Source organism: Salvelinus sp. IW2-2015, linkage group LG28 (genome assembly GCF_002910315.2).
Source record: "Salvelinus sp. IW2-2015 linkage group LG28, ASM291031v2, whole genome shotgun sequence".
Classification (NCBI taxonomy): domain Eukaryota; kingdom Metazoa; phylum Chordata; class Actinopteri; order Salmoniformes; family Salmonidae; genus Salvelinus; species Salvelinus sp. IW2-2015.
The window spans coordinates 10,264,422-10,275,574 of NC_036868.1; the positions used below are offsets into that span (position 1 = coordinate 10,264,422).

At 42.5% G+C, this 11,153-nt stretch overlaps 2 protein-coding genes across 2 annotated transcripts; both read right to left on the minus strand.

Moving 5' to 3' along the window:
* Positions 1–81: 81 nt before the first annotated feature.
* On the minus strand, positions 82–1,492 carry LOC111954409 (trace amine-associated receptor 13c-like). Its single transcript, XM_023974145.3, has one exon. It carries the CDS (start codon positions 1,225–1,227, stop codon positions 199–201), a length of 1,029 nt encoding a protein of 342 aa, XP_023829913.1. The 5' UTR covers positions 1,228–1,492; the 3' UTR covers positions 82–198.
* A 116-nt stretch (positions 1,493–1,608) lies between these two features.
* On the minus strand, positions 1,609–3,033 carry taar1b (trace amine associated receptor 1b). The gene is made up of 2 exons (XM_023974144.3): positions 2,923–3,033; positions 1,609–2,822 (listed from the first exon to the last, which is right to left on the minus strand). The coding sequence occupies exon 2, from the start codon at positions 2,801–2,803 to the stop codon at positions 1,766–1,768; it is 1,038 nt and encodes a 345-aa protein (XP_023829912.1). The 5' UTR covers positions 2,804–2,822; positions 2,923–3,033; the 3' UTR covers positions 1,609–1,765.
* Positions 3,034–11,153: the final 8,120 nt, after the last annotated feature.

Sequence of the window (11,153 nt, forward strand, 5' to 3'; positions counted from 1 at the left end):
AAAGAAAAATGCTACTAAGCCACATACTGTATATGTATTGACATGAATCCTTTTGTGAGAAGTAAATTACAGTAGCTGGACAATTCATCCTCTGCCCAAAAAAGGGCTATTATGAAACATTTAAATGTTTTTGCATGAAGTTAGTTACATACTGTTCAAACATAGTTGAATAGTATACTGATGTAGCTTTACAATAGATCATGTAGTAGCAAATACATTTATATAGGAAGAATTTCTATTGAATATTTTCAATGTGACAATAAGATTAAGACATTTTCGAAACCATGGATAAAACAGTGCATAGATGATTGGATTTGCAGTAGAATTAAAGTAACCCAGCCAGATAAACACTTCAAAGAGAATAGGTGGTGTGCTAAAGTTTGTGTATGGATCAACTATGGAATTAACAAAGAAAGGCAGCCAGCAAAAGATGAAAACACCCACCACAATGCCTAAAGTTTTAGCTGCTTTCCGCTCTGACCGTTTAGACACCACACCTCTACCTCCCTCATTGGAATTATTTTGGCTGTCTTCAATCTTCCTTAGATGTTCTTTTGCCACCAAAAATATTTTGGTATACAAACCCACCATTACAGAGCACGGAAAGAAAAAGGCTATCAATGTGTCTAGGGCGCCCCACAGAGCATTAAGGAAAAGATTACAACTTCCCAGGCAGTATATGGATGCAATGAATTCATCCAGTCCTTTCACATTTGCTTTTGAATATAGTAGGCCATAGGAGTACAATGCAGCAACTGCCCAACTGGCAAAAACCATGAGCCATGCAATTGGTATTGTAATCTTTGTGGAATAGCGAAGTGGACTGCACACAGACACATATCGATCTATGGCTATGAATACCAGGTGGAAAATTGAAACAGATGTGAGGAACATATCAGAATGCAGCAAACAAAAAGCATCTCCAAAGTACCAGCAGCCCTCCACAGCCTTAATTGTACTAAAAGGCATCACAGTTACTCCAACTAGCAGGTCTGCAACTGCCAAAGACATTATAAGCATGTTAGTTGGCGTGTGGAGCAGTTTTATGTGAGCAATGGAGATAATGACCACACCGTTCCCTAGAATAGTGACCAGCATAACAGAAACAAACACAAAGTATGAAGCAATTTGAACTCCTTCACTGAAGATTTCTCTGGTGCAGGAGGCATTTGATTCTGGATAACAGAACATCTTTGGATCCAGATGTTGATGAGATGAGATATCCATTGCCAAAAACAAAAAGATATTCAAGTTAGAGCTGATCACTTGCAACTGTAGTCACAGGTGCAGGTGTGTGAGTGGTGCTGAATCCAGCACAGTCTTCTTAGAAGAATGACAGAGTTTATATACTGTATTGGACATATTTTGGTCACACCCCTTTCCCAGCTACCAGCCAGTTATAATAGGTTACATGATTTACATCTGTTTATATTATATGTGTATATTCAAGTAATGTACAGTATGATAGTTTTGTAAAATAGTGATGTCATGAGCTCTAAGCTCAGAATTACTGTTCCAGCGGTGTGTACCTCAAGTAGGCACTAGGAGGAGACAAAGAACACTATTAAACAAGGTGACAGGCACAAGCATCACAGGCATTGAAATGCATTTATTTCAGGCAAACAGCTTTATATGAAACAGGTTAAAAGCAGCTTCTGTTACATTTTCACTCAAGCTTTATCTTTTAGTTGCATAGCTGTCACATGTTACATCCCACAATAATTCATATATTTATTTGAACACACATACAATGTCAACTGAAACTTTACTCAGAATACAATCTAAATCTACAAGAACCTCTGCGAAAGATGTGACCACTGATGATGATTCTCAAGGCCCTCCTGAACCAAGTGTAAAAGAAAGCATAGACAATAGGGTTAAAAGCAGAGTTCAAATATCCAAACCAAACCAGGGTATCCCCCAACAGCGGGGGGATAGAGTACTGTATGAAAGGGTCAATGATGAGGCACAAGGAAAAGGGACTCCAGCAGATTAGAAACACTCCAACTACTATTGCCAGAATATTTGCCCCTCGTCTTTCTCTACGTCCAGAGTCTGCCTCTTTAAACTGACGAGATAAATCTTTAATGGACCTGGCCTGAGCCCTGGCAACCCAATATATCTTGGAATATATACAAATCAAGATCRTGCCTGGGATGTAAAAACWGAAGGAGGATRCTACTACAGCYGCCACTGGACTAAAGAACACCTGACAGCCTCCAATGCACTTGACATGTGTTTCATAGAAATCCTCCCTGCCTTTCAGATTGATCTCAGGGAAGATCATTCCATAAGAAAAAATGGCAGGGACCAGCCAACTGGTGGTGATCATGATCAATACAGTGTTATTGGTGATGATCAGTCTGTATGATAGTGGCCTGCAGACAGCAAAGTAACGGTCAATGGAGATGAAGGATAGATGGAAGATGGAGGATGTGCTCAGCATAATATCAGTGCTGGTGTGGAGCTTACACAGAAACCCTCCTAGGTACCAACAGCCCTGGACAGAGCGCACAGCACTGCACGGCATTACAAACACTCCCAGAAGGAGGTCACACACAGCCAGGGAGACGAGCAGTTGGTTTACGGAGGTTTGGAGCTGCTTGAAGTGTGCAATGGAGGTGATGACCAGAAGGTTCCCAATAACAGTCACCAGTATGGCCAACACCATCGATGTGAACATCGGAATCTGAACGCTCAGGGGTCGAGCAAACCTCACACACGATCCACTCAAAGACTCGTAGCAGAAAAGAGTCTGTGATTTCACAGTGCTGTTGAGGTTCGAAGTATTTGAGAAGTCCATTCCACCTGGTGTTTTAGGCCTAGAGACAAGGAACAATTTGATCACATCTTTAAATGTGTTTTTCAAAATTGTTCATGTTTTCATCTACATTTATGTTTGCAAAAATTAACTGGACTTACGTTCAATGAAAGTTTTGCAAGAATAGTGTTACTGTAACAGACGGAACACTGAACTGCTAGTCCAAAACGTTGTCTGAGTCAGATTATTGAGCTTCTGAAAATACAACACATCCTGCTGATAATGCTTCCCATCGGAATCCAGTTTATTTCTAAAAATAACACAAATGAGGACAATGCACTTGAGGGAAAAATGAACTATGGTAACACATTGCCATATAAATAGTAGCCATTACTATCTTCATGAAATAGTTACACATTTAATAACAAAGTTTTTATCAAAACTTTTATACTATATTATTCATAGTATGTAAATGTAATCGTGCAACTTGAACAACTACTTCTGTACATGACTAGTATCAACAACAATTTACATCAAACAGAAGTAAATGAAGCAAAATTGGGGTAGCATCAACTAGTCATACTGTATGTGGTTTTGATTGAAAGGTCACAAAAGAAAGAAAATAGTGTTGAAATGTCATCTTTCTTATTCTTGCTCTTTTGAAAGTATGAAAAAGTGGTATGAATAAACAGACTCCATGCAATCAACCTAAAACTTATACTCACCTTAATATCTACAAATATTGTGCGTTTATTTAATTAGTTCTCAGCAATCAATACTTAATCCGTATTACTTCATTGGAAACACTAAGCACTGATTTTGAGCTCTGGTCAGGATCCTTTCAGCTGGGGGAAACAAAGAGACAAGTAAACACTGTAGTCATGTTGACTTGTTGAACAATTGGTTATGAAATGATGGTGTGTWATATAGATCATGCATATGAAAAGTTTAATCTCACCTAATGATAGTCAGCAAACCATGCACGACCTCCTTCAGTCTCAGGCTCTACAAGCACCTAGACTTTCCTCTGAGCATTATATAAACAGACGGATGCTGCTTCACAACCAATGAAATTAGATTTTTAGTCTGTGGAGACTCCTATTGTATGTTGTTTACTGTGTCTGATGAGTCCACATGATTCAGTTGACAACATATAGTCATCAATTATGGGCCCATTTGCAATAAACAATTAGCATTGTAATAATGCAGGATTATCTGTCATAATCTAAAAAGCAATCAAGCATAAGCAAAGATCACACATTTAAGTATTCAATAATCAATGGGTATACATTGCGCGACGAGGGCGTAACTTTGAGTTGCATATTGGGGAGGTCACTCAATGGGTTCTGAGGTCAACACCCTTGTAGGTGTTAAAGAAATTACTGTGAAATAGTTGTTGCTGGTGATTTTTGAAGGGAAAATAGATCAAATCAAATGCTATTAGTCACATGCTCCGAATACAACAGTGAAATTATTACTTATAAGGCCCTGACCAACAATGCAGTTATTTTTTATATATATCTATATACAAATAAAAAAATAGGAATAAGAGTAAGAAATAAAAGTAACAAGTGATTTATGAGCAGCAGTAAAATAACAATAGCGTATACACTGTATACAGGGGGGTACCGGTACAGAGTCAATGTGCGGGGGCACCGGTGAGTTGAGGTGATATGTACATGTAGGTAGAGTTATTAAAGTGACTATGCATAGATGGTAACAACAGAGAGTAGCAGCGTTGTAAAAGAGGGGGGATGCAAATAGTCCGGGTAGCCATTTGATTAGATGTTCAGGAGTCCTCCCTATAGGCTGTCTCATCGTTGTCGGTGATCAAGCCTACCACTGTTGTGTCATCGGCAAACTTAATGATGGTGTTGGAGTCATGCCTGGCCGTACAGTCATGAGGGATCAGGGAGTACAGGAGGGGACAGAGCACACACCCCTGAGGGGCCCCAGTGTTGAGGATCAGCGTGGCGAATGTGTTGTTACCTACCCTTACCACCTGGGGGCGGCCCATCAGGAAGTCCAGGATCCAGTTGCAGAGGGAGGTGTTTAGTCCCAGGGTCCTTAGCTTATTGATGAGACTTGAGGGCACTATGGTGTTGAACGCTGAGCTTTGGTTAATGAATAGCATTCTCACATAGGTGTTCCTTTTGTCCAGGTGGGAAAGAGCAGTGTGGAGTGCAATAGAGAGTGCATCATCTGTGGATCTGATAGGGCGGTACGCAAATTGGAGTGGGTCTAGGGTTTCTGGGACAATGGTGTTGATGTGAGCCATGACCAGCCTTTCAAAGCATTTCATGGCTACAGACGTGAGTGCTACGGGTCGGTAGTCATTTAGGCAGGTTACCTTAGTTTTCTTGGGCACGGCACTATGTTGGTCTGCTTGAAACATGTTGGTATTACAGACTCAGACAGGGAGAGGTTGAAAATGTCAGTGAAGACACTTGCCAGTTGGTCTGTGCACGCTCGGAGTGCACGTCCTGGTAATCCGTCTGGCCCAGCGACCTGTGAATGTTGACCTGTTTACAGGTCTCNGTGCACGCTCGGAGTGCACGTCCTGGTAATCCGTCTGGCCCAGCGACCTGTGAATGTTGACCTGTTTACAGGTCTCACAGTCGTCTGGAACAGCTGATGCTCTCATGCATGTTTCAGTGTTTCTTGCCTTGAAGCAAGCATAGAAGTTATTTAGCTCGTCTGGTAGGCTCGTGTCACTGGGCAGCTCTCGGCTGTGCTTCCCTTTGTTGTCTGTAGTAGTTTGCAAGCTCTGCCACCGCCGACGAGAATCGGAGCAGATGTCGTACGATTCAATCTTTTTCCTGTATTGACGCTTTGCATGTTTGATGGTTCGTCGGAGGGCATAGCAGGATTTCTTATAAATATCCGGGTTAGAGTCCCGCACCTTGAAAGTGGCAGCTCTACCGTTTAGCTCAGCGCGAATGTTACCTGTAATCCATGGCTTCTGGTTGGGGTATGTACGTACAGTCACTGTGGGGACGACATCCTCGATGCACTTATTGATGAAGCCAATGACTGATGTGGTGTACTCCTCAATGCCATTGGAAGAATCCCGGAACATATTCCAGTCTGTGCTAACAAAACAGTCCTGTAGTTTAGCATCTGCTTCATCTGACCAATTTTTATAGACCGAGTCACTTGTGCTTCCTGCTTGAATTTTTGCTTGTAAGCAGGAATCAGGAGGATAGAGTTATGGTCAGATAAGCCAAATGGAGTGCGAGCTATGTGTGTGGGGTAAAGGTGGTAAATATTTGTTTCCCTCTGATTGCACATTTAACATGATGATAGAAATGAAGGAAAACTGATACCACCCTGCATACCACTGCTGGCTTGCTTCTGAAGCTAAGCAGGGTTGGTCCTGGTCAGTCCCTGGATGGGAGACCAGGTGCTGCTGGAAGTGGTGTTGGAGGGCCAGTAGGAGGCACTCTTTCCTCTGGTCTAAACAAAGATCCCAATGCCCCAGGGCAGTGATTGGGGACACTGCTCTGTGTAGGGTGCCGTCTTTCGGATGGGACGTTAAACGGGTGTCCTGACTCTCTGAGGTCATTAAAGATCCCATGGCACTTATCGTAAGAGTAGGGGTGTTAACCCCGGTGTCCTGGCTAAATTCCCAATCTGGCCCTCAACCATCACGGTCACCTAATAATCCCCAGTTTACAATTGGCTCATTCATCCTGTAACTATTCCCCAGGTCGTTGCTGCAAATGAGAACGTGTTCTCAGTCAACTTACCTGGTAAAATAACGAAAAAAAACAAAACAAAAAAAAAACAATTACGTTCCCGGCCACTAGGAGCGCTGCCTCTGGATGAGTGTTTTCCTGTTTGCTTATGGCGGAATACAGCTCATTGTGTGCGGATTAAGTGCCAGCCTCGGTCTGTGGTGGTATGTAGACAGCTACAAAAAATACAGATGAAAACTCTCGAGGTAGATAGTGTGGGCTACAGCTTATCATGAGATACTCTTCCTCAGGCGAGCAAAACCTTGAGACTTCCTTAGATATCGTGCACCAGCTGTTGTTTACATACACTACCGTTCAAAAGTTTTGGGTCTGTAATTGAGCCTGTAATCGAACCCACAAATGCTGATGCTCCAGATACTCAACCACTCTAAAGAAGGCCAGTTTTATTGTTGCTTTGATTAGCACAACAGTTTTCAGCTGTGCTAACATAATTGCAAAAGGGTTTTCTAATGATCAATTAGCCTTTTAAAATGATCAACTTGGATTAGCTAACACAAAGTGCCATTGGAACACAGGAGTGATGGTTGCTGATATTGGGCCTCTATATGCCTATGTAGATATTACATTTAAAAAATCTGCTGTTTCCAGCTACAATAGTCATTTACAACATTAACAATGTCTACACTGTATTTCTGATCAATTTGATGTTATTTTAATGGACAAAAAAATGTGCTTTTCTTTCAAAAACAAGGACATTTCTAAGTGACCCCAAACTATTGAACGGTAGGTTAAGTATTTTAGGCATATCATGTAGATTAGGCCTCATGTAAAATCATTGTCAAAAGCGCAATAAATGCTGTTGCATGACGAACAAGTGCTGTTAGATTACATTATTGTTCTGCCTGTTTGGAAAAGTGTAAACAACACTTTAAATGCATTATTATCCAAATGTTGAAAGTGCGTGGGCGACAGAGAGAAACAAAATGGTGCAGTTTGAGGCCAAGTGGCGGAGAGTGATGGGGATATGAGCAGGTGGGTCTGGGCAGGTGTGATGTAGTTATCGATTGTATGTATATGTTTACTATTGTCCCCCCAAAAATTATGTTCCCCTCCGTATCCTCGCTGGACACTCTTTCATTCAGTTTCTTCTTCACATCAGCAAAGAAGGATTCTGTGTTTCAGAAACTCAATTTAAATAGAGGAGCTATCACTTGTGGTAAATATTGGCAGTTTGTTTTTAGAATGATTTATTTCTGGTTTTCAAGGTACAGAAACCAACAGCATAGCCAAAAGCATAATCATCGTTCTAATTTCCCCTTGCCATAGTGTGGCGCAATGACAGAATGACACAATTTACCACAATCTGCCACCATCTACTACAAACATGTCACGGCATAAGTTTGAAACTTTTTATTGAGGAACCACTGTATGTAGCTAGTTATCTAGCTAGCTAGTTAATCATTATATGTGTATCATACATTTTACTGGTTAAACAGCAATCCTGCAGCAGCCCTCGCTTGTGGCTTGCTAGCCAGCTACAAACTGAACGAGACACCAGCCAGTTAATTTTTGCTTTTAGCTAATACCAATGACAAATGCTCCTCATATTGTCAGCATGAGCATTTTATTTTGTTCAGTTATCAAAGACCACATTAATAATCTGTCAGTTTAAACTAGAGATATTGGCTGCGTCTCAATCCACCGCATCGCCTATGTCGGAATTCCGAAGTTAATTTCACAGACTCATCTTAAACATTCTAAAATTTAAATGTAATTACCAACATAAAAATTAATTGTACACAGTTTCTTACCTTAAAAATGTTGTCCTGGTCTCAAAGACAAAGCTGTAAAAGTTGTGAGAAACCTGGTCCACTGAACCAGGTTCAGTGGAGGCGAGGCACCTCCCGGTGGCAGCATTCACTTTCAGTCCCCTGAAAAACCCACAATTTTCTCTATCCTGCCAATGACGCTTTGGCGTCAGTCATTACTATGGCAACTGAAGATGCCATAGTAATCATAAACAGTGTTCAATATCAAAATCCCAAAATAGAGATGTTAAATGCACATGTTTAGTATTAGAGGATGGAATACATACAGCAGCATCATTGTCACCAGTATCTTGTTGCATCTGCAGCATTGACCATGCAGACTGCAAGTGGTTGTGATTCGTGGTAGAGCACAACTGCTCTCCTTGAGTGACAGGGGGCGGGAATGTGTGTGTGGGGAAGGAGAGAGGGAGATGACTCAAGTAGCAAACGGAGTAAATTATAAAAATTGACATTACATGGGGCAGAGCGGTGTAACACAGTCAACAAACCAAACAGGTCAAATTGACCTGTTTCTAATATTGGGCAGAGGGGGTCATAACCCCTCGTCCCCCCTACAAGGACATTTTACACATTCTTCCTTTAATGAATGGTTTGGAATGCAAGGTGAATTATATATTAGTGAGTCATATCTGTGCAGCACCTTCATCAGGCCCCCCTACAAACCCCTGCTCTACAGGTCCTGTGATGTAATGACTGTAACTCTATCTGTTTGTATATCTACCACAATAATGTGTTTTCCCCTGCATGCAGAGCCGCCTCTAGCCTTTTGGGGGCCCTAAACAAGATTTGGTTGGAGCCCCCCCCCCCCCACAATGCCGCCACAACATTTTTGTGGCCACCCTCTTGGCAGGAATATAAACTCAACATTCAACAATTTCAAAGATTTTACTGAGTTACAGTTCATATAAAGAAATCAGTCAATTTAAATTAATTAATTAGGACCTAATCTATGGATTTCACATGACTGGGAATACAGATATGCATCTGTTGGTCACAGATACCTTAATAAAAAAGATAGGGCACCTCCCAAGTTAAGCAGCGGTCTAAGGCACTGAATCGCAGTGCTTGAGGCGCCACTACAGACCCGGGTTCGATCCCAGGCTATGTCACAACCGGTCGTGACTGGGATTCTCTCTAGCGACTCCTTGTGGCGGGCCGGGCGCCTGCAGGCTGACTGGTCGTCAGTTGAGCGTGTTTCCTCCGACACATTGGTGCAGCTGGCTTCCGGGTTAAGCAGGCGGGTGTTAAGGAGCGCGGTTTGGCAGGTCATGTTTCGGGGGACGCATGACTCGACCTTCACCTCTCCTGAGCCCGTTAGGGAGTAGGCGATGAGACAAGATTGAAATTGGGAGAAAAGGGGGTTAAATACCAACAATAATGTTGTCCCACTCCTCTTCAATGGTTGTGCGAAGTTGCTTGATATTGGCAGTAACTGGAACATGCTATAGTACAAGTTGATCCAGACCATCCCAAACATTCTCAATGGGTGACATGTCTGGTGAGTATGCAGGCCATGGAAGAATTTGGACATTTTCAGCTTCCAGGAATTGTGTACAGATCCTTGTGACATGGGGCCATGCAGTATCATGCTGAAACATTAGGCGATGTCGGCAGATGAATGGCATGACAATGGGCCTCAGGATCTTGTCACGGTATCTTTGGTCATTCAAATTGTCATTGCTAAAACACATTTGTGTTCGTTGTCTGTAGCTGATGTCTGCCCATTCCATAACCCCACCTCCACTATGGGGCACACTGTTCACAATGTAGACATCAGCAAACCGCTCGCCCACACAACACCATACAAGCTGTCTGCCATTTGTCCGGTACAGTTCAAACCGGGATTCATCCATGAAGCGCACACTTCTTCAGCGTGCCAGTGGCCATCGAAGGGGAGCATTTGACCACTACGCCGAACTACAGTCAGGTCAAGATCCTGGTGAGGACAATGAGCATGCAGATGAGCTTCAGTGAGATGGTTTCTGACAGTTCTTGCAGAAATTCTATGGTTGTGCAAACCCACAGTTTCATCAGCTGTCCAGGTGGCTGGTCTCAGGTGATCCCGGAGGTGATGAAGCCGGATGTGGAGTTCCTGGGCTGACGTGGTCTACGGTTGTGAGGCCGTATGAATGCACTGCCATATTCTCTAAAACAACGTTGGAGGTGGATTATGGTAGAGAAATGAACATTCAATTCTCAGGCAACAGCTCTGGTGGACATCCCTGCAGTCAGCATGCCAATTGCATGCTCCCTCAAAACTTCAGACATCTGTCGCATTGTGTTGTGTGACAAAACTGCACATTTTAGAGTGGCCTTTTATTGTTTAGATAGTTTAGATAGTTGGCCAGACTAAGTTACCGAGCAATCTATAAAATATTAACTGACATGGGCTAATTGAGTGACTGTCAGTGACATACATAACAAGAGGAAAACTTCTGATGCACCACCAAATTTCGAAATTACAACCTTGTGCACTCTACTATTCTAACTCCCAACACAAGGTTGAGACCTCGACTGAGTCCCCCCCTCCCAATTTTTTACTCGTAGCGCCAAGTCTGCCTACAGTATAGGCAGAGGTGGCACTGTCTGCATGTAAGCCCTACAGTAGCCTACCTGTTTGCAAATGCATTTTTTGGTTGTTGCATTGATTGTGACTTCATTATTAAACATTGTTCTCTTAATGTTAATTGCCCAGCGCAGTCAAAACGTGATTTTCCTGTATTTCCTGTATTTTCCTGTATTTTACACTGAGAATACCAAACATTAGTAACGCCTTCCTAATATTGAGTTGTACCCCCCCCCCCCCCCTCCCACTACCATACCCCGTTCAAAGGCACTTAAATCTTTTGTCCTGCCCACACCCTC

Coding starts and splice junctions, on each gene's coding strand:
- LOC111954409 (XM_023974145.3), bottom strand. CDS start 1,227: ATGGATATCTCATCTCATCAACATCTGGATCCAAAGATGTTCTGTTAT.